The following is a 27,043-nucleotide window of genomic DNA, read 5'->3' on the forward strand; positions in this document are numbered from 1 at the left end:
ATAAATTGGTATAATTATTAGCACTAAATAAATAAGAGTTTTCATTTCACTAAGGACCTCGGTGGCGCAGCGGTAAACGCGCTCGGTCTGCGATTGTTGTAGTTAAGCAACTTTCGCAAAGGCCGGTCACAGGATGGGTGACCACAAAAAAAATCATCTCCAGCTCCTCCGTGCTGCGGAAGGCACGTTAAGCCGCTGGTCCCGGCTGCATTAGCAGTCGTCAATAACCACCAACCCGCACTGGGCCCCCGTGATGGTTTAAGGCCCGATCTCGCATCCATAGGGAAGGCCCGTGCCCCAGCAGTGGGGACGTTAATGGGCTGATGATGATGATGATGAAATAAGGGTTTTCATTTCACTAACACAGTCTCAATAAACAGAAAGCTCAGTAGGGTGTGGGTACTTAGTTCATATTGCGATGTATATATAGGCTAGTTTCCAACTAGTCAAATCAGTTACTTTTTACTAAACGTCAAAACGCGAAATGACTGGAATTGGTTTGAAAAGGCACACTGTGACGTCATAGAAAAACATGATAAAATGTCGCACATATTAGTACATTTTTCTTTATTAAAATTTATAAATAAGTTAAAAAGAAAAAAAAATAATAGGTTTTTTGTCAGTTTTATGGCTGTCTTTATTTAGTAATTAGAATTCTATAATTTATCTTTGACCAAGGAAACTACCTAGGTAAATTAGCAGTAAATAAATGAGGGTTTTCATTTCACTACAGAGTTGGGTCGACCATTATAGATGGCGATACGACTCACCACCTATCACGTTGGTCTAACAGAGGTGAGTTGTAGGTACTTAGTTCATCTTGCGATGGATCTTTCTGACTACCTCAATTGGGATATAGAGCTTATGTTATATTGTCTGTGTGTAGTAAAGTAACAAATCTTTGTCGTCTGAGTTTATCTAAATACCCGCATTTATCTCCGGGGCGGCGACAAGTAAATTCTTTAAATATTAGCTTCCGTGTCGTAAAGGTGCTTATCACGTGGACTAGTTGTCGCTAGGTTTGTTACAAGCCGCATGCAGCCGAAATATTTTACTTTTAAGTCAATATAATACCGCCTTATTATAAAAAGGAGCCGTTGGTCCTGGTTACTACTTACTGATGTAAGTACGTAGTCGTTACATGAGCCATGTCAGGGGCCTTTGGCGGCTCAGTAATAACCCTGACACCAGGGTTGATGAGGTTGGTATTCCACTTCACAACCCACACGATAAGAAGAAGATAAAAAGGAAGAGTACCTAAGGATAACACCAGGTTTTAAATATACGTAGTCTGCGCCATGAAAGAAGTTTGCGGCCGCCGCGGTGGTGTCGCGGATTCTACATACAATTATTAAGTATGACATGTCCATTAATGTCATTAAAATTCGTGGATTCCTTTCGTAGCGGATATTTTTACTTCAAATGCCATCCAGTGATATAACCTACTCGCAGAATCTTCTAATGACGTCATTAGAATTTTTAAAATAAATAAAAGAAATATCGACCTTATCCCTTACAGCGCGTAAGACACGGAAGAATTTCCGTCTGCTTTCAACATAAGCATCTTAGGTAGGCTGATTTCGGGTCCTATTAGACCATACAAGTAGTGAATTTCCGTGACAAATAACAAGGCAAAGCGTAAAGTGAAGATAGTTACATGAATAATGTAAAAAAACAAATGCAACAACTTTATAAAAATTCGAACAATAGAATTCAAGTTTCAAACTTCGAAGATTGGAATCGATCGAATTCAAAATGTAATCACGATCGACCAACTCGTGTTCTTGTGAACAACTGTTATCGATTCTCTTTTATTTGTTTCTCCAGTATCATCCCGATGGAAGTGAAATGGTTGTTTTTACACATACATGCATAAATTCACGCTCGTAGTCCCTAATGGAGTAGGCAAAGCCATAACTAAACAAAAAGACAACTTGCAGCTACTTTTGATTCGAAATCCTCATTAAGCAAGACTTTGAAACCAACTAATAAATAGCCTCATAAGCAGCAAGGAACGATTTATAACTCATTTATTTATGGATAGTCTATCCTAGTCCAAAAGTAAAGGTTCGCGGTAAGGACGCACCGTACAGGTATACGGCTATGCAGGACGGAAGGGGCAAGTCACAAGAACTGGAACTGACAGAAAGCAGCAGTAACTGTCAGTACTATTCAGAGGCGGAAGACAGAAGTCCTAGTACGACCTAGGCTTTGAAATACACTACTCTGGGCGCCATTCCACCCGCGTCAGAGTACTGCAGGGCGGAAGGCAAGAGAGAAACCACTGCCCTATTGTTCCCTTAAAAAGTAGCACGGAGAATGCTACACCGACAAAAGCGTGGCTCTTAAATTAGTGATGATGACAATAAATTAAAATTGAATAAATAAGGTAAAATATAAAAACATCGAAAGATAACTAACCCATTGTGTTTATCAATGCAGCATTTTTCTAACATAGAAGTTCGTTGTAAGTTGATAAATTACTATGACCTCATCAACATTTTAAATACTTTAGGACAAGATCTATTCAAATAAATAAGTTGGTTATTCAGATAAATTATAATTATGTTCTTTGTTTTAAAAGTAATGATTTTTATCACAAATAAAGCAAGAAATAACATTTGACGGCCTCCGTGGTCCAGTGGTTGAGCGTTGGGCTTAAAATCCTTAGGTCCCAAGTTCAAATCCTGATGGGAACATATTACAAAAAAGCAATTTGTTGCCGCAGGCTGATCACCCGATTGTCCGAAAGTAAGATGACCCGTGCTTCGGAGGGCACGTTAAGCAGTCGGTCCCGGCTGTTACTTACTTAGTAAGGGACTCTAGAGAAGAAAAAATCATATCTCTTCATACTTACTAGTGATGTGCCGGATCGTTAAAAATGTATATCCGCGGATACGGATCTGAATACGGATATTTAGTGTAAAGATCCGCGGATACGGATACGGATCTTTATTTTCTTAATGGATATTATTCGATTTGTGTCGGCACCCGCGACTTTGAAACGTTAGTTGACGTCTTCACTCGCCGCAACGTCAGGCAGGACACGTTTTAACTTGCATTACGCGGGTAGTACATTTGTTTTGGTTATGGTTTAGTGGGACACTGTGGAATTTTATAGATTTTTATTTAATAATTTTACTGAATCACCTGAAAAAGATCCATAAAAGATCCGCGTGAAAAGTAACGGACACGGATACGGATACGGATTTTTCTTTTATCTTGGATATCCGCGGATACGGATACGGATATTCGGAACATCACTAATACTTACATAGACTATGAAGATGAAACTAAAACTAATTTATTTTTAAAAAATCTAAAAACAATGCTAATAAAAAAGAGATATTATACTGTAGACGAAGTCTTAAATGATAAGTTTTAATTTTAATACTCACTTCCTCTCTTCCCTTCAACGTTGCTGTGCCCTACAGGGTCCATGTTATAGTTCCTATGCCTATGTAACACCATTTGTACAGTCATGAGCAATATCATGTACTAACTTTAGAACCCTGTCGCACTATCATATTTGACATTTAGTGAGACTTACGGATTAATTTGTCAAAAAAGTTAATGTTACATGGTTTCAAAGTGTATACATATTAGTACTCGTGACCGTACTACATGGAATGCAATAAATAACTGAGTATTGAGTATTGCATTCCTATTAACGAACCATACATCACCTAAAGCTTTCCACTAACCATTTTCTTTTAAATAAAAATAAATGAGTTTATACTTTTTAAAATATGAGTGAAAGGTCAATTCGTGTCCATTTGGCTTCACGACGAAAGCTGGCGATCTACCAAGATTGATTATAGCTATTCATCTGCGCTGGTCTAACTATGCTATACTTAGCTATGCATTGATTGCTATAGCATGTTACGAAGGCGCCCGATGAATGGGACATGGCGGTTTACTAAAAAAAAAATTAAAAAATATTTATTCTTCAAAATTGGCTTAAATAGTTAGCTTTTTGAACGTCAAAAATTAATTTGCGTATTATGTAACTGGCTGTAAAATTATTACCACATCGGAAGCTGTATCGCTGAGGGAAAGCCGTGGCCAGAAAACCTCCCAGCACAGGGCCCTACTCCTATTGTTTCATGTTTTCCTTTCTTATTACTTACTAATATTATTAGTCAGCCTAGTCGGGAAATCAAGCAAGAAAGAAATCATAGTCTGTAATTGATCGCTATGAATATTTATTTTCAGCTTAAAAATGTGGTAAATACTCGAAATAACTACTCGGTGAACATTAATTAATCATTAAATCAATCACAATAATCGACATGTAAAAATAAGAATTAAGTATATCTATTTCGCATTGAATTACATAGTTTGCACTTTTGCGCGTGTTTAAATGTGTGTGGATTGATTATTTCACCACTCGCAGACTGTATTAAAGAAACGCTGATTGTTTTGCCACTTCGCATATAATTCAGTAACAGTAGGTAATTACAAAGGTTATAAACACCTCCGACAACAAGAGAAGATCGATGAATACAAAATTAATTTAAAAATAGTAAAGAATGAATATTTTTTATAACCTTTTTTTAAAAAGGTATTTTTATGTTGCAATTGTCAACAGCACGTAGGCAAGGCACAAGAATGAGAAGTAAATGTAAGGTTTTCTTCGGACATATTGCCGTTCCAACATTCAAGTTTGCTATCAAATCAAATCAATTTATTTGCAAGAACACATAAAATACAAAAAGGTGGTAAAATAATTTATATAACAGTCTAGTGATGTTTTCGGCCTGCAGGCGTATAAGTACAAATATTAAAGAAATGGTACTTACATTAAAAAGAAGATACCTACTTATTTTATGGAAAATTATACTTATTACAAAATTTAATATATTTTTTGCTAAATTAACTGATGCAGTGTTTTCATTAAGGAGAAATGTAAACAGGTATTTTTGTTAGTGTTTTTAATATCAACTGTTGTCGAATCCCAAAGTCACATTGTGAGGCCCTGGTTTGGTTAGGACATTGCAGGCTGATCACCTGAATGTTTGAAAGCAAGATGATCCGTGCTGCAGAAGGCACGTTAAGCCATTGGTCCCGGTTACTACTAACTGATGTAAGTACGTAGGCGTTACATGAGTTATGTCAGGGGCCTTTGTGGGCTCAACAATAACTCTGACTCTCAGGTCAGTAATCCACCTCACAACCCACACGATAGAAGGGAGGGCCTTAACTGTAACGTTATTAAAGGTACCTTTGAATAGATTACTTGAAAACAACGCGGTTCAACGCCAATGTTTGTTTTCCTCGCTCGTCTGGTCTGGATGTTCAAACTCACAGGGTCATTGACCTCGCCCCATTGCGCTCAAACGTCTCCCAACCTCCCAATGTTGATCGATATCTAACGCCATAAATTGTTATTGTGAGTCTCTACCTATCACACGATAATTTATAAAAAAAAGTCAAATTAAAACCATCAAATTAAAAACCCTGACTGATATCACCCATTCAATAAAAATCCAAATTATAAAACTCAGATATTATCACCCGTACGATGTGAACCAAAATTTGTCCCAGAATCACATTTGGAATAATGAACGAAACCAAATTCCGATTCGTGTTTTATCTCGTAAACTAACGAAGTTTTTATAACATAACGAGATTTTGTTATAAAAACCGAGAATAAACCGATACGCACAACACCTGCTCCATCAAACACCAAGTGATCATTATGCTAATGCTCCTAAAATCATACGGCGAACAAATACCAGCTCTCAGGCCTTGTAAATTAAACGGGTTTTCGCCTCGGACAGGATGGAGCCGTGAAAGAATCCGGACCATGACCAAACGAACGAGGTATCGAACAAGCGCCAATTAAGCGAAATGAACGCTTATTCCTTCAAACCATAAATCGATATCACGCTATACGACGAGCCAAAGTTACGCCGTTTAAAGGATTCGTCTCGATAACCGCCACTCGAAATTATTTAAACAAGAACCAACCTTGTTATGAAAGCTGAAAGTGTCAAAATTACGTAACCGTGGAAGCGTCAGTTACGCCCTGTCAGAACGCCCTTCGCGCTAACAAGATGGACTAAGACAGATCGATGTGGTTTGTACGAGTAAGAGCGGGTGGGAAGACAAACAGAACTCTCGAAAAACACTTGTGAGATAACAAAGGCTGGCTTCCACGAAGACGTCCAATAATTTGTCTTTTTAATTTTACGGCAGACTTCCATAGCTTTTAAATATAGTTTTTTTTCTTTCGCTCTACAAGTCGACCTCGGTCGAGTCCATTAGGTCGAGAGGCTGTATTCGGGAACTCATTACGTCCCTCCATCGCAATGAAAACTCCTTTTATGGCTTATTGTTCCCGTGGCCTTCCACTGGAACGAACAACATGCGTGTTGTAATTTAAAAACCTGTAAACTTATTTTTCACGCTCATACTTCATGTGTAAATCAGTATTGATTTTTTCGAGACAAAAGTTTTAATAATGCTTTTAAAAATGTTCAAGTCAGACGCAGTCGTGTCGTAATATAATAATATAAGGAATAAAAGCCAAACTAAGCACAATAAAATGAAACTGGCTTAAAAGGAATCAGAACCTGTTTTGCCCTTACGATCGGTTTAGCTGTAAAAAAGCTCATTCCATATAATATTACCCATTACTACCCCGAGAACCACGGCGGAGCCAATCACCGGAGAGCATTCAAAAATGGAATCCGAATTCGATTTTTAATTGTTTCAACTGGATTTCTTAGTGTTATGCCCAGTGTTTTGTTACGAACGCTTTTTATTGGTCGAATTTGAATAAGGAATGATTTGAGTTGTTCACACTTTGTTAGATGTTTGTGGTCGTTTGTGGCCGCATGTAATTTGATATTAGTTGTTTTAATTTTATGAATTTGATACAGATAATTTTGCTTTTTTTTGAGTCTTATAAAATTTGTTGGCTTGTGTATGGCGCTACAATAATTAATGAGAATATTTTCTTTGTTCAAGATACAAATTTCAGCGTTGAACTTGCTCTCCAATACGGTAAGGATTGAAGGAACATTCTACGGTTAAAGGTATCGCTTTGGCGTCGGCCCTTACGCCTCTCACATTTTCATCTCCCGTGCATTTCTTTTGCAGTACGGAAACTTAAAAGGCCGTAACACCGACAAAAAAAGTAACACCTTCCGTGTGACCTCACCTCAATGACATTCAAAAGCACTTACCCTTAAAAATAAGTAAAAATGTAATAAAAAGATAAACGCAAACAGAATTCTCGACTAATCAACCGAATAACTCCGAAATCACCCCAAAAAACTTACCCCATGCTCCCTAACTATTAGTAGGGTATTATCGTTAACTGGTAACACTAATCGCTCGTTACTTTCCGGACACGCGTCGGGGTTGCCCTCTCAACGCGAATAATTGTGGGAACAATTAATTTTCGAGTACCGCAACCCTTGCTATGTTATAGTAATTTTATGGTCATTTTTATGGGTGAATCCTGGGGGATGTCAAATTATGATGTGTTTATAGAACAGTGAATCGCTGTTTGGGTGTTTATGAAGCTTGGTTGATATTGTGTAGAAAATTGATAGCTTATTTATCATTTGTAGCGTCTGCGTACAAAGAGATCAGAGGGACTAAAAAGGCCACATTGAAATTAATCTAAAAAGCAATATTACATTTTGACATTTGCCCATGTAAAAGTAATTGCGCAATGACAACAAAATTAAATGTGAAATAGCAATATTGCTTTCTTAGATGAATTACTTCAAAGTGGTCTTTTAAACCTCGAGATTAAAAACATTAAAGCTATTACTTTACACGATTTCTCGAGACAGGGCAGTGTAATAATGTAATCAAGAGAGGCCAGAGAACCAGGGTTGACCACCACACGACGAACTCTCAACATTGAAAGGGTTGTACGGTCACGAGCATTAACACACACACACACACACACATACGTACACTTTGGTACCATGTCACATTAATTTTTTTGACAAATTGAACTGTAAGTCGCACTAAATGTCAAATATTTTAGTGCGACAGAGTCTTAAATTGGATACATTATATTGCTCATGACTGTACAAGAGACGTTGTTGGCTACCACTCGCAGATACTCTTGACTAATAAATCTTCATCCAATCGTGTGGGTTGTAAGGTGTATACCAGCCTCATCAACCCTGATGTGGTGACTAATAAGAATTGATCTATGTGACCATCATTTATTATACTTTTTTAAGAACGTCTATAGCCCTGTGCTGGGGTTTTTCTTGCAGCTTCTCTTCCCCGGGTATACAGGTTGTGAGAAGCTTCAGTCGTTTGAGGCGGATTAGACGTTCGTTATGTAAAAATTGACAATTCAAATCTTACCTAGTGAGGAAGTCTTTGAATTTGAATACATAACTGACTTACTTCATCTGTTCAATCGCCTATTCAAATGTAATATCTATGAACATTAAATATCTCCGGGTTTACCTGAGAATTTATCGTCTGGTCATACAGAATTCCTGCTAATAAATTCAGGTCTTAAATCGATCTACCTTGTCCTATAAATTGTTACCTACTGGATGGACGAACGAACATTTATTTGACATGAATACTTGAATACGCCATATATTTTATGCCCAATTTAGCCGATTATTTTTTTTATACCGCACCGGCCCCTATTGTGTGTGAGGGTGTCTACTATGGGTGTAACTATTCGATTGCATCTCACTCGATAGTAGTTTTCGCTTTACGTTCTGTAAGTGTCTAGGAAATTTCTTATACGAAAAGAAATTGAATATTTTGAATATAGATAACTAACAAAATATTTAAATTAGAGCTAATGATTTTATTGATAGCTTCTCATAAATCCATTATACACACGAAACACGTTAGAAGTACAAAACCTGTCAAACTTCTGTAAGTGAAACATGTATCCTTTATTGCACGATAAAAGGAACGCCCCCCCCCCCCAAAAAAAAAAACAACAACTAGAAAATAAAAAGACTGATACATATACTATTAGTCACAATATAAACAAAATTACACATATCCCAAGCCCGCAGTAGACTTGCATAGATAATCGAAACGCACCGTTAACTCGTAAACTTGAATAATGAACTTGTGTGAGTAAACAGTGATATAAAATAGTAACACCTTAGCTCCCATTTTGTAAGATTCGCGGACCACCCACGATGGTCCTATGTGGTTACTGGTTTACTGGTGAAGTCAAATTTATGATATTATAGATATAGATCCGGTTCACAGTAGCACAGTAGGGTGTTGATGAGATGTAAGATTGTGAGTTACTGTCAAATCTGTCGTTTTCTGTGTGACTTGACCTTTCGTCTCCGATTCCATGTTTATACTAAAACTTGATTAAATATCATAACATAAGCTTACTTCAGTACCCACACCTCGCCGAGCTTTCTGTTATACCGAGCCGTAGTTATAGCCGACGCCTTTATGGTCGAGGCAACTGTGTTAGTGAAAACAGCACTTAAAATTTGGCTTTCTATCATTTTTTTCATACTAATTGTGTTGGGTCTTCTAATTCTTCTTGAGGACCTCATCAATACTTTTTTCATTTTTGAAGCGACTGTCATATTAAGAACCTCGCTTCATCCGTACTAGCACAATAATAAACTTGACATCAAGATTGGTGCCGCATATGGTAGAAGAACATCTAGTACCGGATGTAATCATTATCTGAACTACACCTTCGTCCCATGTTTCTGTCATTTGACTAAGTATATGATTCTGAAACTATGCAGAGATACAAATGTGCATATAGTTATTAGTAGTTGCATCAAAAAAGGGAAGCATGAGAAGTGTGTCAGGATCGAAGCAAATGGAATTCTATAGTCTCTGCTTACCCCGGTGGGAAATAGGCGTGAGTTTATGTATGTATGTAGTTGCATCAAAAATGCTGACCTTTTTTGAATTACACCAGAAAATTTACCATGTTTGATCAAGCATTATTACTAGTCCTTGGATTCAGAATTTAGTTCCCTATTCAATTATTACTCTAGAAAATGGCAACTACTACTTCCATCCGTGCCATTATTGAAATTAAACTCTTATCCGCGTTCATTCTTATCCACGAAATCCGATCGAGGCACGAAATATCTAAGGAGGTCTACTAACCAGAAGTTTGTGACTAACCGTGTGGCTAACAAGACGAACGCTAACTGGGAAAATAAAAGCTATGCGTGATGCACACAAAAACGCCCGGGGCTGCGCGAGCGCCGGTAGCGTTAGCGCATGAGGTCGGAAGGGACTCAGAGGAATTATAGATATTTGTGCTGCTGTTTGTGCTACTATTTGGTCTAAGGTTATCCGGGCATTTTCTTGTTATGAAGTTTGTGACGCTAAACGTTCCTTCTATTTAAACGTCTGAATATCTTGACAAGTATATACGCTGTTTTTTTAAAAGACAAAATAATGTCAAAAATCCCCTTAAGATCACCAAACAAGATGAACTGTACAGATCTTAAAAGCAACATCTTTGTTTCGCACTTTACCTCCTGGCCAAACAACCTAACCTAATACGATTCAACTGGAACCCTAATAGCAAAACAAACTTCCCCTGCTGACCGTACCCCAAAAATCCAGAAAGAATTGAATATTTGTTCAGAACTTCGTGTCACTTGCGTGTGGCCAACACCGGTAGCGTTAGCAAATAACGCTGTTGACTGTGCATTGTGGAGAATGTTTGGTTATCGAACGCTACCTGCGTGTACCGAATCGAGCCAGTCGTAACTAGTTTGGAAAGTATTCTAACTTACTACAAATCGGTGGGGCTTATTGCTTGAGCAAGGAGGTAAGATTGTCATAATAAAGTCTTATCGTAAGGTATTGAATTTATGCTCGATAGTAAACTTAAAGCTGTTCAAACCGGTAAAGTTTCTGAACATCTGACTGACATAATTGATTGTAATAAGTTTTATAACGAAACTCATGAAACATTATTTAGATTTGTTAGTGATAAAGTTATTGACGCTGTGCATCTAGCGGAACAAAAAAAATATAAGGCATATTCCTTATTTGATGCCGGGCATCAAAAGTCTGAAAACAATTACCGCACAAATACACACGACACACTAGGCAATACGTAAAAACTATCTGCTATATGTTAACTGAACGAAAAAAAACGAAGAAACAAGAGCATCCCGTCTATTGACAAGGCTTTATTCTTGAACTGTACCTTTGAACCTGTTTTAGATTAGGTCTCAAAATTTGATTCACACACAGGATGCCAGTATGACTTGCCACATCTGGTTGTATTTACTTATACATTTTTCAAAGCCATCAGTCACTCAAAGATGATTGTTGGTTCCAAGGTTTACGAACGTAGCAGCTAGGATAAGGCGCTTAAAACTGTTGATCCTGGAAATGTTTTAAATGCATTCAAAATAGAGAATCTATTCATATCAAATAGTAATTTCATGAGGAGTGAAGAGCGCCAGTTCTATAACAAACTATGTTATGTCTTATAAATGATCATCTGTCTGTTTATGAAATCTTAGGCCTGCATTTGCGGCAATCAAAATCTTGTAGATTCTCAATCTCACGATATATTCGGTGTAATAAATCTTAAGGAAAACTTGCCGGATTAACATTTTCTTATTCACCAGTACCACATCCAAAAACAATCTCTGCTCATTTGACTCCCACATCTCGCATGATGTTATCCGATTGCCAGTCATGCACCCTAACGAATATCAGACTCGACTCTTTTTTATAGCTGTAGGTAGGTATTTCGTTTTGTTTATTTTGCGTCGCCCGTGTTTTCGTAGGCCTTTATAGGATTCCCTCTACTCCATAGGCTTCATACGAAGAAAGGAACATTTGTCCCGAACGCACCCCGCAATAACATACCCTCGCTTTTGTTTTCAAAAAAGCAAAAAGCTTTATTAAGTCCTACAATCTTAAAACTACATGTGTTTTTGTAAATTTTAAAGGTTTCTCTGGTGAACCCAAAGCTGTTGGTGAAATTACAAAAACGACCACTTGTAAGCAATTTGTGACTTAAGAGCTCGCCCTTTTTGGAGTACAATTTTAAGGAACATTTCGAGTACGTCTTTACGATAATGTGAGAGTTTCATAATTTTCTTGTTTTATATTTGTTAGGCGAATACCGTAGTTAGTATTTACAACCTTATATAAAAGCTCGACATCAATTAATTTGGGATTTATAACAATACTTCCTTCACTTCCGCCTAAACTTATTCTTAGAACTAGAAAAATGAGGCTATCCTGACAAGAAAAAAAACTAAGTTAGTTGTTATCTTAAAGTAACCCACAATTGCAATAAATCCTGTGATAACACCAAAAAAATCCACCAAAATCTGTCCACAAACATGTCCCATGCAATTGTTGTTTGACAAGAGCCAAGCCTCTGAGGATTAAGATAGACGGGCGGTGCACGCTGCTTTAGCCCCGAGTTGTGTGCAATAAGCGTTATCTCGACGCCTGCGCTTCTCGCTGTTATCTTTCAAAAGCATAATATTTGGGCACTCGGACTTACTTAACTTTAGTTTGGAGATGCTTGCCCAGGTAGAAATGATACGAGATGTTGCTTTTCCTGATGTGTGTCGAAAAAACTGTATGAAAGATTAACTCTTGGATGGTTCAGATTGGAAACTATATATTATGTAACGTTTTGAGAGTATGAAACTAACTTTAGACTTCTACAATTGTGATGGACAATGTAATTAACATTACGTCTTTCATAAACTAATCGGAATATTTTTACGTATATTGAACATAATGCTTAAGAATTTTATATGAGACTTGTACAATTTTGTATTCGCTCGCAGGCGGTTCGCCATGGTTGCTACCATCATAACTATGTCATAATTACTATATTCTCGACTACAACATGTTGTTAACGGTTTTAACGCTTTACTTTTTCCTGAGGCTTCAGTCTTTAATTTATCAGAATTATGTGTAATTTATAACTTGTCTTATAGTTATGTAATCACAAGAAAGGGAAAATTTATATTCGTTTATTTCTCGGTGTACCAATCTTCCAATGTTTTACTTGTTATCTTTTTTATAAGTTCCAACTATTGTCTCAATCGTCTCTAGCAAGTCCTCGACTTGATTAAGAAGATATATGAAAATATTTTCATCTCTAGTAACATCTAAATTTAGCGTTTTCCTCTTCTCTAAACGACTCATTAATCTTTCCTTCATCCTGCCTCTATCTTATATCTTCCACTTGCAATTCCAAAGCAACTTCACGAAACTCAGTTCCAAAACATGCAAATTTTACCTCCCGTTAAATAAACCGGTCTTTTAGATTCATTGCTGTTCCAAGATGTCCCTTGTACCTCCTTATCGCCACATCTTCTCGGCTCATTTTTTGTGAATTATTTCCGAGTCTTCACAGTAAATAAAGGTAAACAAGTGAACCCATCCGGTCCCTTTGTAAATCCAAGAGCAGTGGCGATTCTTTGTCATCTCTGTATGGAGAAAGATCGGGAGATAGTACACTTATTGTTTATAGGTTTCGCTTTGTGTGACTATCGTGGTTGAGATATGAATCTGTCGCTTTAATAATTTGTTTATCTCTGTCATCTGCGAAAGGGATAATTTGTGAAAAATATATGAGTTTCTAAGTTACTTTAAGTTTTACTATTATTGTCGGGGACTCTTTTAAAGTTCTTGAAATATGTTGATTAGACCCTTTCACCACATTGTTTATTACCATGTATGTATTGTAATAAGTTTCTTTACCTTTTCTTTCTATGTATAGTATATTTTATATAGCACGTAATTATATGCCATGTCCGTTTCGATCTAAATTTCACAATTTCTGACACAAAAACGAACCAGTCCATCTTTACTTAAACTGGTTTCTCTGTCACAAACTCCAGTCCTCGAGACCAATACATCACGAGTCACGACTTAACAGCTAATTATGGTTATAATTTACTGAGAAGTCCGAGGTTCGATCCCCGGGCGTGGCTAATAAATCATCGCTAACAGCCCTTGTTTCCTGTCCCCACGGTTTTTTGCATAAGCCAGTGTTCTTTTGTCTAGCCAGGGTCAAATTATTTTTGTTTTTAAGGCTACTTTATGAAATTCATTTTTTTTATTCACCTAGTAATTGCATTACAGTTGTAGATTCTTATTGATTGATTAGTGTGGCTTATTCTGGATATATTTGAAGCTTAAAACAAAACCCGATTTCAGAGACTTTAATCTAACGATTTAAGTAGATTATATGACTTATAGCATTATATTCTAAATCGTACTTTATTTACATAATTTTATATTTTAGCGTGTTTAGCAAGACTTTGAAGTTTGTGACCTTCATTGTATTATGACCTAAAATATAGATGTCAAGGCCATAGAAACTACTGAATGTATAGATAAGGAATTGGTGATGTCGTTTAAAATCAGAAAATGAAAAGATCTTAAAATCACACTTCATGTCTATGAATGCATTAATATTCAAGAGTAAACACGTGAAACTCGTTAGAACACAAATAGAACAAAACTTAGAACACAACGGAAGCTCAAATTACACATGTAGAATAAACATTTCGTTCCCAAATTTTATAGACGCACCAATTTTATTCTGGGAGATAATCATGTAAATCTGAACAACATAATGAGAGGAAACCAACGGTTACTCCAACAAGGTTTTTAATACCAAAACCGTGTAGTCCGATAGTGATTATACCACGTGGTTCTGTACCACGAGCCAGGCGCCATAAATACAGGCTCGTCTGCGCCCGCGCAGGTACGCCCGCCAAACGAGATCGCTCCTTTTTTAAAAAATAAAACGCCTCGCCGCCATTTTGGATCTTAACTCCACGTGCAGCAGTCCCAATTGTCTTGAACTCAACTGTCGACGGTTACCATAACTCACTTTGTGCTTTCCCACTCCTGAAATAGAGCTTCTTTTTCGGGGTCGAGGGTTCGATCGCGTAAGGCTTGTCCGCTCGAAAATGGGTCCAAAGGATTTGCGTATGAGGTCGGAATTTCAATGAGGTGTGTTAAGGAGATTTTTTCTCGCCATACCAGATTTTGGTGTTCTTTTAGGTCTTTTTTTGTGACAGACACTGGACCGGGCGCGGTGCGGTGGGTGTTTTGCGGGGTCACCGCGGATAATAACTGTAAATTATCGACGTTCGGTTATTGAAATTCGTTCGGACGTGTTCTAATGGGAAAATTTTACGAACACGATCTGATTTCGACACGCCGTTTTAGGGTTAATAGCATCGGTGACGCAATCCTGGATTAAAAACGAATTAAAGTTTTATTCGCTGTCCGATGGGGATTAAATTATATTACCATTATCGGCCAATCTCTGATTTTGAGATTAGTTAGTAATACGATTGCGATGATCTAAGACCTTGGATTAAGTTTTGAATCCGGGGGTTTATGTGCGCTGAAATCTGACTATTTGCTATTAGGCATCTAGTATGTCAGAAAGAGAAATCTTTGGTCGTCACATACATAATATTTGATTAGTATTTTCAAGAACGTTTACGAAAATTTTGCAAATGTTAATGACATGCATCAACCATACTTTTCTGGATACTTCAGAGAGTTTACAAGAGTCTTGAAGAGTTCTGGAAGTCCAAAATATAGAAACATTATTGTTGTCTCTAATCTGGATTATTTACTAAATATTACAACAAGATTTTGCAGTCAATCTCATTATATAAACGGAAAAAAGCTACCTATTACCAGTAGGTACGAATCTACGAATCAACTCGGAGATTACCTTCCAACGAACAAACACCGAGGCAAACTGCAAATACAGCTCGTTCGATAGAAATCCGGAATCCACATGATCCTCAATCAACTTGTCCGAACGAAACGGAAGATATAAACACTATAGGTGTAAAAGAGACGGATGATATCGTCAGTTGCGGCTTGAAACCTGCTAATGAGCCAGGAGGGCTCTAATTGCGTGCGAACAAACAAACGACGTGATAATACCTATTTTGTAGCTTTAATCATGTGATGACAAGCCCGTTTTTGCTGCCGATGATTTGATGACCTTTGTTGGTGAGTGTATGAGCAGTGTGTATTTTTGGGACGATGACTTTTGTAGTTGTTACAACCTACTTCCATTCTGCTACAGTGTCATTCTCACTCAGGTCATTCTTGCAGTCAGTATCTGACTTCAACATCTGAATCTGAATAAGAAATCCCGTTAATCTGTTGAAATGTGGTGAGTTATTACAAACGCTGCGCTTTCCTAGCGTATCAATACATTACGATTTACAATGAAAGAAAGAAAGAGAAAATATTTATTCGGCATACTTAACATTAATTATCATAACATAATTAGATAATTAAATGGATATTGATTGTCCGGTTGAGAATTTAATGCCATCTGAGGCAAACGTACAATTAGTTACGTCAAAAGAGAAGATGGACGTTGATGTTGTGACATCGTCTGTGGTCTAGTGGTTAGAGCGTTGGGTTCACAATCTGGCGGTACGGGGTGCAGGCTGAATCTGAATATGCATATGTGTGCGTCACCGAATGTGTGGATTCGGACATACATATAAAAAAAAATGTAATACGGGTAACTTGGACCCAGGATGTTAGTAACAATGATTTCTTACTCACTAATATATTACACAGATACACAATACACACACATACAGTCATGAGCTATATAATGTACCCACTTTAGGACTCTGTCGCACTAACATATTTGACATTTAGTGAGACTTACAGTTCAATTTGTCAAAAAAGTGAATGTGACATGGTACCAAAGTGTATACATATTAATGCTCGTGACCGTACACAATAAAAATAAGACATTTATTTACTGCTCCTGTACCAGTGACTCACGGAGCAATGATGTGTAGGGACAGTCCAGTCTACTTACAATCATGCTCAGGATATTATTGGGGCTGGCGCGGATCCTACGAGTCAATGATGTGCATCGTTTACGCATTGTGGTGTAGAAGCAGTCGACCCGCGCCTCAGCGAACATCCCTGACGCGCTGGAACGCGGCAGTCTCATCAGCACCCTGAACGCGAAAAACACCTCACGTCCACATTAGGAAATTGTGTTTTAAAGCAAAGTACGCTTTCGAATAAGTTGCAGCCAGATGGACTTTATGATCATGTTTCTTTTTCTGCTTGCTAAATTAGTCTGCACGTGTCGCTATGACGACGGTTATGGCTGATGATTAAAGCGACTTGTCACGACGTTTGCGACGTCTGATTTTTTTTTCTTATCGAACATTTTTTGAATATACTTTCTGGACAAAAATAGCCGTAGTATTCCAGTTGGAAGAACGCTTGGGTCTCATTGTAAGGTAAAAGGTTCGAAACCCAGAACGGACCTATGGTGTAGGTAGTCTACCAGTTGTGTTAGAATTACTATTGAGCCGCCAAAGACTCCATGGCTCAAGTAACGACTAAATTCTTACTTAAGTAAATAGCAGCCGGGACTGACTGTTTAACGTGCTCTACGAAGCATGGATCATCTTACTTTCGGATAATCGGGTGATGAGGCCTGCAGTAATAACCATAATGTGATTTTTGTAATATGTCCCCACCGGGATTCGACCTCGGGACCTCCGGATCCTGAGCCCACTTGACCACTGGACCACTGAGGACGAAACCGTGTAACTCATAAAGTCCTTGAACAAAGTCAAAAATAATTAGTGGTGAATCAGTCATCCATTCGCATCTGGTCGACAGTAGTGTCCAATTTTTTTTGTACTCTGTTAAAATCGGGACGGGAGATTCATGATTTTTAAAATTAAATAAAAAAACGAGCATTGTTTGTGCAATAATTTAAAATTTTTTAATTAATTGTATTTTAAATTTATAAGTGACTAACAAATATGTTAGAGTAATACGCGCACACGTTCATTTTGAGCTGCGTCTTCTTTTGTTTTTTTATTATTTTTTACATTACTTATGTTGCTTAAAAGCATCGCTTGAGAGTTGAGAGTCAAGGATTTGTCCACTGTGACAAAAGGAAATCCCAAAATCTGCGCATCTTAAAAAAGATTCTGAACGCCCTTAGTATTTGTAACAATACTCGCTGACCTGCAAGCCTTTCCGCCTACTTAAAAAAAAAGATACCAAAAACTGTCCACCTCCAAATACTTTACACGATGACGTCACCAAACACTATTTATCTTACCAGATATTCGTGACCGAACACCGAAAAAAAATAAAGGACCAAGCGTCCGTTCCGAGAATTTGACTTGTTACCACCATTTATTACACCGCGGGTCCCAAAGATTATAAAAAGCAAAAAAAAAAAAGAAAAATTGTAAAATTGAAAAGTCAATTATTTGCGTTGTAAAACGTAGGGGCAGAAATTATGGAATAATTTTAACGATTTCGAGGGAATAATAATTTACTTGATGTATATTGTTAAGGGTCGGTTAAGGACAAAATTACATGCTGTAAAAGTGAGTTCGCTATAAGGGCACCTGTAAAATTGTTTGTCGCTATAAAACAATGTTTTTCAACCATTTTTGAACTATATTTATTATGTAGATGCCTATCTATTTAACTGACTAAGGAAACATAAAGCGTATAATATCTATTCCTATCTTAAATATAGAGGTTATTTTTATAACGTTACCATTTAGCGTTATTTAATATTTAGATATAATAAAAAATAATTATTTGCGTGTCTTCAGCCACAATACAATACAATAACTATTTATTGCACTTGAATCACATTAAAAATAAATTAGTATTATAATTAAATTGGTAGTACAACAGGCAGCCTTATTGCTAAAGTAGCAATCTCTTCCAGGCAACCTTTAGGTAAAGGATATGAATTTAATGAAAAATGTAACGGGATAGACAGTGCAAAAAAATAAAAAATAATAATAATAAAATGTTGAAAGCCACTATATCTTGTTGGTTGTCACCTCTGCCCCACCCCACCGGAGATGGCGTCATGACGTCATCAAAAAATGATGAAACGCCTGTAACTGGTTTCCTTACCCTAAAATCGCACATCCACCAACGGACAGACAAAAGAAATATACAAAAAAATCTCCATTTTTAAATCAATTTACAATCACACAAAATTATTACATCACGCAACCATATTTTTTTAATCGGAACACTGACAGGGTTTTGCATTCCGTTAATTAGGTACCTGGTATCGAATTTATCCAATTACCGAACGAGATAAATACGGTACACGAACGTAATTTTCAAAGAATAGTGAGTTATTACGGCTTTCGTGTTGCAATCGACATTGGCGCAGATTTTGTGTTTCTTAGTGGTGAAAAATTTAAAATGGCAACCTTAATTTGATACCACTTTGATAATAAGTTGTGTGAATCAGTTCAACTGAAGAACTGATTCATACAACTTAGTATCAAAGTGTAAACAACAACCCGGACACTCAATACAAAAATCTCGTTCTGCCAGTGTGCCACCTAATCTTGTGCGTGCGACCGAGACAGACAGTCTGCGCTCCCTTACACCTTCACAGATTAAATAGACTAAAGTCACACCCCCTTTATTTTATTTTCTTCACGTGACTCATTGTAGATTTTCCGCAGATGGTATTAACTACTTGGCCGGACAAATGGGGAGCGCTGAAGGCTCTCACCCGGTACAACGTTTAAGACTACAGATCTGAGGTTGCCCAGTTCGGCGCGTACCTCGGCTCAGGGCGTCGTCTGAGAGGAAAAATATTTGAAAGAATTAATCGACCCTAGTGGGTCGATAGCGGTAAGCGTTGATTGAGGGAAATCGTCGACCACGCCGGCGGGGTCCTGAAGTGGTCACACCCCCGACACTTCTTATAAAACATCTCGTTTTATATGGACACTACACATTGACGTTATCGTACACGTGCATCTTTGTGTGTGACGTCTGACGCCCATACGATTGGAGACTAAAGTAATACAAGGGGGGGGGGCGGGAGGTACACCTAGCTCAGCCGCTGGAGGGGAGCGGAGAGTTGCCGTTCTATATGTAGTATTATTCCTTATTCTATGCAAACGTGGTCCCTATTGGGAGGTTAAAGTAAATCAAGCTCAGTCCAAGCTCGTATTCGTGCGGAGTGTCTCTTCTGTAAGAAGTAGTAATTGTTTATTCTATGCCGAAACACCCATATTTGCCAGGTTACTATCGGCGAAAAAATGCGATCGACGTGTTAACACCCATAGATAGTTTAGCTATTTTTGCACTGTAATCGCATGTCAATGGAGCGATCCACTCAACACTTATCTGTTACATAAATCAAACGAACATGAAACATGACAGCAAGTATTGTATGTTCGTGTTGTATTACGGAATTTCACCGATATAGCTGGCTATATGATGCCGATATGGAGCCGTGGGGTCGCAGGTTCGATCCCAGCGCAGACCGAAACCAATGTCGAATTTGTTTTCGAATTCATTTTGGATCATAAATGATTATCACGTGCTCAGCGGTGAAGGAAAACATCGTGAGTAAACCCACGTGCTCGAGAAATGCATTTTCGGAGGTATGTGACCTAACCTGTATTGTGCTGGTTTTCCCTTCGCGGGTTGGAAGGTCAGACAGACAGTCGCTTCTGTAAACAATCGGTCCTGTCAAATTAAGTTAGGTAAGCGGATCCTGTGAAAAACGGGACAATGCCAGGAAGATGATGAGCTGGCTATATGATAGGACAAGACATTGAACATTATTACACATTTCGTACAACTACATTTTTCAACATTTTTTTTTATAAAAATCTCATTTGTACCGTTGCGTGTCGCGTAAGTGCGAGAGAGACAAAGTCCGTTCGCTATCTCCCTCACTACTTAGCGGCTTACAGACTAAGACTAAAGTAAGACCTAGAGGGGGTGAGGTGGTGCTAGATACGAATTGGTGCGGAGCGGAGAGTAACCGTTATTATTAGTATTAATCTTCAATATAGGTATTAGGCGCGGAGTGTCCCTTCTATAACTATTATTGTTTATTATTGTAACTTTAGAGAGAATATGATACGGGGTGGTAGCTTAATACTAGTTCTAAATGTTGGAACATTTCTTTAGCAAAAGATGTATTATAAGTGGTGACTTTAATATCGATTTATTGAATAATGATACGTACATAAACATAAACTGCCTATATACGTCCCACTGATGAGCACAGGCCTCCCCTCAATCAACCGGAGGGGGTATGGATCATACTCCACCACGCTGCTCCACTGCGGGTTGGTGGAGGTGTTTTTACGGCTAATAGCCGGGACCAACGCTTAACGTGCCCTCCGAAGCACGGAATCATCTTACTTTTTCGGACAATCAGGTGATTCAAGCCTGAAAAGTCCTTACCAAACAAAGGACAGTCTCACAAAGTGATTTCGACAATGTCCCCATCGGGAATTGAACCCGGACCTCCAGATCGTGAGAATAATGATACGTATAAAGACGAATTTCTGACACTGCTAAAATACTATAACTTTAGACCTCTGGTAGTAACTACGACGTTCATAAGGGGAAATGCGCATTCTTGTCTAGATAACATTATTACTTATTCTATGCCTACGGCCTTAACCTGCTACTGAAGCACGGAATCATGTGACTTTCGGACAGTCAGGCGACAAATGTAATTTTGAAAATTCATATACAGACAGACTAAAGGTATCCAATATAGCTAGAATGCATCGCACCGCCTACATGCCTGATAACCAGATAAGATAAGAGAATCGAATATGTGTGTACGACATTAGATAATTGTACGGACATCGATCATCCCTGTCCGCGGATTTAGATAAACATACCCAGATTAGCTTATATGTATGTGCTATTTCACCTTTATCAGTGCTAAAGTTTCGCATGGATTATAAAATTGCGGTCGATCTGTTTCTATTAATACGTTACTTACGGCTGAATTTTCTATAAACGGAAACATTAATATAATGTTGCCAAGTTCAAGTTTCAAACTAGGTGATATAATATTATAAAATTTTATGAAATTTTTCACAACCATAACCATATTTTAAGCAAAAAAATGTTTTTATTAATACGTTACTTACGGCTGATTTTTCTATAAACGGAAACATTTATATAATGTTGCCAAATTCAAATTTCGAATTAGGTGATGTAATTTTATACAATTTTATTTTTATAAATTTTTCACAACTATAACCATATTTTAAGCAAAAAATATAGCATATTTTAAGTTAGGTGTACATTTAAACTCTTGCGGCCGAGGTTTCCATAGGTACATAGTGACATTTGGTCTTACGACTTTATACTTTTTTTTTTAAATAATATAGGCTCGCGTTTGATCACAATTTCACCAGATGGTAAGTGACGATGTGGTCTAGGGTGGGTCAGATTGGCCGAAAGTAAGATGATCCGTGCTTCGGAAGGCACGTTAAGCCATTGGTTCCGGTTACTACTTACTGGGCCTTTGGCGGCTCAGTAGTAACCCTGACACCAGTGTTGATGAGGTTGGTAATCCACTTCTCCCACATAACCGTTGTAGGTAACTTATTAACTTATTCTTAACTGTAACTATACTTATGGTAACTTATCCTTGAGTGGAATCATAAATTCCTACTAGCGACTATAATTTATCTTAATTATTTCTAAAAAGTTACTAATTAGACAACGTCAAAAGTCTCAAGTGCCTAATATTTTGGCTACCTCCCAGATTTTTATTTATTTTAGTGTCCATAATGACTTTTATTTGCACTAAGCTTTCAACGCTTATTTTATTAAAATAAATGTTGACTAATTTCATGATTAATTACACTTTTTTGATGACATCTTCACGATTATACTTTTATAATTAATTCAGAGAATTAAATTATGTTAGCTATTATGTCTAAACAGCCTTCGTGGTCTAGTGGTTAGACCGTTCGGCTCACGGTCCGGAGGTTCGATTCCCGATCGAACCACTATCGAAATCACTTTGTGAGATTACCCTTTATTTCATAAGGACATTGCAGGCGTGAATCACCTGATCGTCCAAAAAGGAAGATTATTCCGTGCTTTGGAGGGCACGTTAAGCCATTGATCTCGGCTATTAGCCATAAAAGAACACCACGGACCCGCAATGGAGTAGCGTGGTGGAGTATACTCCAGAGGGGAGACCTGTGCCCAGCAGTGGAACGTATATAGGCTGTTTATGTTGTATTATGTCTACCTACTACTTATTCTATGTTAGTATCATTTAATTTATACTACGGCTATTTACTAAATATCACTATTCGGAAGAATTTCAGAGAAATATTCTATTTTTTTGTTCAAAATCAAATCAAATCAATACATACTACACACACCCACACTACATACTTTTTTATAGCGTGATTTTTCCGAAGTCTGGTTTTAGTTTTTAAATTTATATTTTTTTAATTGTTATATCTTTATGATTGCAATGTTTTGTTGTAATGTTATCAATGCATTTTATCTATCACGTTGTAAAATCATTCGAATACCGATAAGGAATACAAAGTACTAGTACACACCTATAAGTGCAGTCGTGAGCATTATCGTGTACCCACTTTAGAACCCTGTCGCACTTACATATTTGACATTTAGTGAGACTTACAGTTCAATTTGGTAAAAAAGTTAATTTGACATAGTACCAAAGTATCTACGTATTCATGTGACCGTATTTCAAAGTTTTTTTTTTACTGGCATTACTTGACGAATGAAAATATGTATTTTAAATAATACTTATGATGTAGTGTAGAATGTAGATTGGTATAGCATCATCATCACCAGCCCATTAACGTCCCTACTGCTGGGGCACGGGCCTTCCCTATGGATGGATAGGGAGATCGGGCCTTAAACCATCACGCGGGCCCAGTGCGGATTGATGGTTATTAACGACTGCTAATGCAGCCGGGACCAACGGCTTAACGTGCCTTCCGAAGCACGGAGGAGCTGGAGATGATTTTTTTTGTGGTCACACATCCTATGACCGGCCTTTGCCAAAGTTGCTTAACTTCAACAATCGCAGACCGAGCGCATTCACCGCTGCGCCACCGAGCACCTCCTCCTCCAACTTGGTATAGCATATACACAAAACTTGCGCCCGTAATAGACTAGTTACCAACTAGTCAAATCAGTTACTTTTTACTAAACGTCAAAATGCGACATTACTATAAAAGTATATTTGCAATTCATTCGCTTTAAGCGATAAGGCCGTTATTTGCCATGTACTTAGTTAAGAGTCTTTTTGTAATTATTTTTTTTTTATTTTGGTGCAATAAAGTGTATTTGTATTGTATAAAAAAAAACTTAAAGACTAGTAATCCACCACAAGCTTGTCTAATCCAAAAAAAAAACAAATTCGTCTTTCGTATTATTGACTTTTATACACTTACAAAGTATACGAAAACAACGACTACTTTTAATTCATTAAAAAAAAGTAATTAAAAACTCCTTTAACTATGAAGATAGCATCTGCCTTCGACACTCTTCAAAGGTGCTTTCTCATCAATGATACGTGTATATTTCTCACTAGCCTTTAATTAACACTGCTAAAAAGTCACATTACTAATTTAATTATCTAAAGTATAACATACTGGTTATAAACAGCAAAAAAAGAAAATGTTACAAGATGGCGAATACATTAAAGGCTTCATCTGACTAGGACACCATGGTTGCGCTAACGGCACAGAATAAATAATAGGTAGTACTACGCTACCTAGGAGTAGCTCGGTGGCGCAGCAGTAAACGCGCTCGGTCTGCGATTGTTGAAGTTAAGCAACTTTCGCAAGGGCCGGTCATAGGATGGGTGACCACAAAAAAAAGTTTTCATTTCGAGCTCCTCCGTGCTTCGGAAGGCACGTTAAGCCGTTGGTCCCGGCTGCATTAGCGGTCGTTAATAACCATCAATCCGCACTGGGCCCGCGCGATGGTTTAAGTCCCGATCTCCCTATCCATCCATAGGGAAGGCTCGTGTCCCAGCAGTGGGGACGTTAATGGGCTGGTGATGATGTATAATAACATTTAGGTTAAACTGTCTTAAGGGGCCTCTATGTGTTCGTTTCGGCCCCACCCACGCTTTCCAAAAGTCCGGGACTCCGTAGGCCCGAGATATGGGAACGACATACAGTAATAATAATAAAAAAGTTTATTTAGGTAAAACCTACGACATACATACAGGGTGTTAGTGACATCGTAACGAATACTCAGAGGGATGATTCAGACCATGATTCTGAGTTAATATCAAGTGGAATTTTCCGTCGCAAAATTCATGTTATTTTTTTAGTTTTTTAAAATTATTTTCACTTCTATACTTTTGCGATGGAAAATTCCACTTGATATTAACTCAGAATAATCAGCTGAATCATCCCTCTTAGTATTCGTTACGATGTCACTTACACCCCATACAAGTACATACAGTAGCCATACAAGTAGGTATGGGTGTTAGTGACACTGTAACGAATACTGAAGGGGACAGACCATGATTCTGAGTCGATATCAAGTGGAATTTCCTGTCGGAGAAGTCATGAAAATTTTAGAGCTTATTTAAATTATTTTCCGTTCCATACTTTTGCGACGGAAAATTCCACTTGATATCAACTCAGAATTATGGCCTGAATCATCCCTCAAAGTTATCGTTACGATGTCACTAACACCCTGTATACTAGTCAAATCAGTTACTTTTTACTTTAAAATTCAAGGGGCTAATGTTGTTTATCGCAGTAGTGACAAATCCCGTCAGTAGGGTAAGTTTCCAACTAGTCAAATTAGTAACTTTTGTCTAAACGTCAAAACACAAAATTACTAAGGAATTTGTATGAAAAAGCACACTGTGACGACTTAAAAAAACCGTCTCCAAATGTCGCACTCATTATTACGTTTTTCTTTATTAAATAAGAAATAAGTTAAACACAAAAACGAAAATGTTTTTCGTTAATCCTAGATCTATCTATGTATCTATTACAACTATTTTATTAAGCACAATTATTGTTCAATATTACCAACAAATTAAACATGAATACAATTACACACAGCCGGGGAGTGATGTGGGAACATATAAATGATTTAAATAATTTATATGTTCCTACATCTATCTATTTAGATTTGTTTTGTATGTTGTGTGCAATAAAGTATATTTGATTTTATCTATCTTTATTTATTGATCAGAATTTCATAATTTATCTTGACCCTAGTAGACGACCCAATTATTCGGGATCTGTTTGCCAGCAACAATGGGAACTTTCCAGGGTACATTTCTCAAAATCAATATAGATGGCGCTGTACAGATTTTTCTTCGTTAAATTCATTTCCCAACGTCAAAAAATAAATTAAAATAGGGCCCTAAGTTCCATTTTAATGTTTTAAAAACTAGAAAAAAAAAAGAAATGTATCGCTAGTAATAGGTACGGGACGAAATTGCATTACTTCACTATAAATTGCCCTGTAATACAGTTATGCACTTAATGTTATGTCACTAATAGCATGAAATTCTAAGTATTGTTTGTAAAAGGTAACTATTACACGGTACTAAAACCGGCGGTATAAAAGCGATCTATTTGTAGAATACTAATTATTTAGAATGATATAAAGACACTGTGAAAAAGTCACATTACTAATTTAAGTATAACATATACTAGTATTTACACTAGTGCTGTTTAGAACTATCTAAACAGCAAAAAAAGAAATTGTTACAAGATGGCGAACATATTAAAGGGTTTATTTCATTAGGACACTATGGTTGAGCTACCGGGAAGTAGGCTAGTTTCCAACTAGTCAAATCAGTTACTTTTTACTAATCGTCAAAACACGAAATTACTATGGGATTTGTATGAAAAAGCAACCTGTGACGTCATTGAAAAACGTGACAAAATGTCGCACTTATATTTATATTTTTAATTAATGTGTAGTACACACTAAAATTTATTTTATATTATGGCAACACCGCATTCTAATCTTTCTTCTACCCTTTGAACATCATGGCGATGGGTGTTGCTATTTCCACCTTTTGTTAATTTTAAATAATACAGTCCATTTCTAAATGTCAAGCATGTGTTTTTATTTATATTTAACACCATGCACGCACATTTATTAACATTCTAAAATAAATATTATGTTATGTTAAATGCTAACATCACCCTAAACGCATATACCTGCTCCGTTCCGTCGTGGGTAAAAAGTAACGCAAATAATCAGT

The 27,043-nt window shown here is 37.3% G+C and overlaps 1 protein-coding gene across 9 annotated transcripts in view; it reads left to right on the top strand.

Annotated features, from left to right (window-relative positions):
• The window catches only part of LOC126377867 (protein pangolin, isoforms A/H/I/S), a 192,960-nt gene that overhangs the window by 46,759 nt on the left and 119,158 nt on the right, over nt 1-27,043 (top strand). For 7 of the 9 annotated variants that reach the window (XM_050025891.1, XM_050025890.1, XM_050025885.1 and 4 more), the window contains exon 3: nt 6,976-7,011. The exons of the other annotated variants lie outside the window; for them this stretch is intronic. In XM_050025891.1, coding sequence (XP_049881848.1) covers nt 6,976-7,011 — 36 coding nt within the window. The remainder of the gene's footprint in view (nt 1-6,975; nt 7,012-27,043) is intronic. 9 annotated transcript variants of the gene reach the window in all.

This window comes from Pectinophora gossypiella, chromosome 24, assembly GCF_024362695.1.
Source record: "Pectinophora gossypiella chromosome 24, ilPecGoss1.1, whole genome shotgun sequence".
Classification (NCBI taxonomy): Eukaryota; Metazoa; Arthropoda; class Insecta; order Lepidoptera; family Gelechiidae; genus Pectinophora; species Pectinophora gossypiella.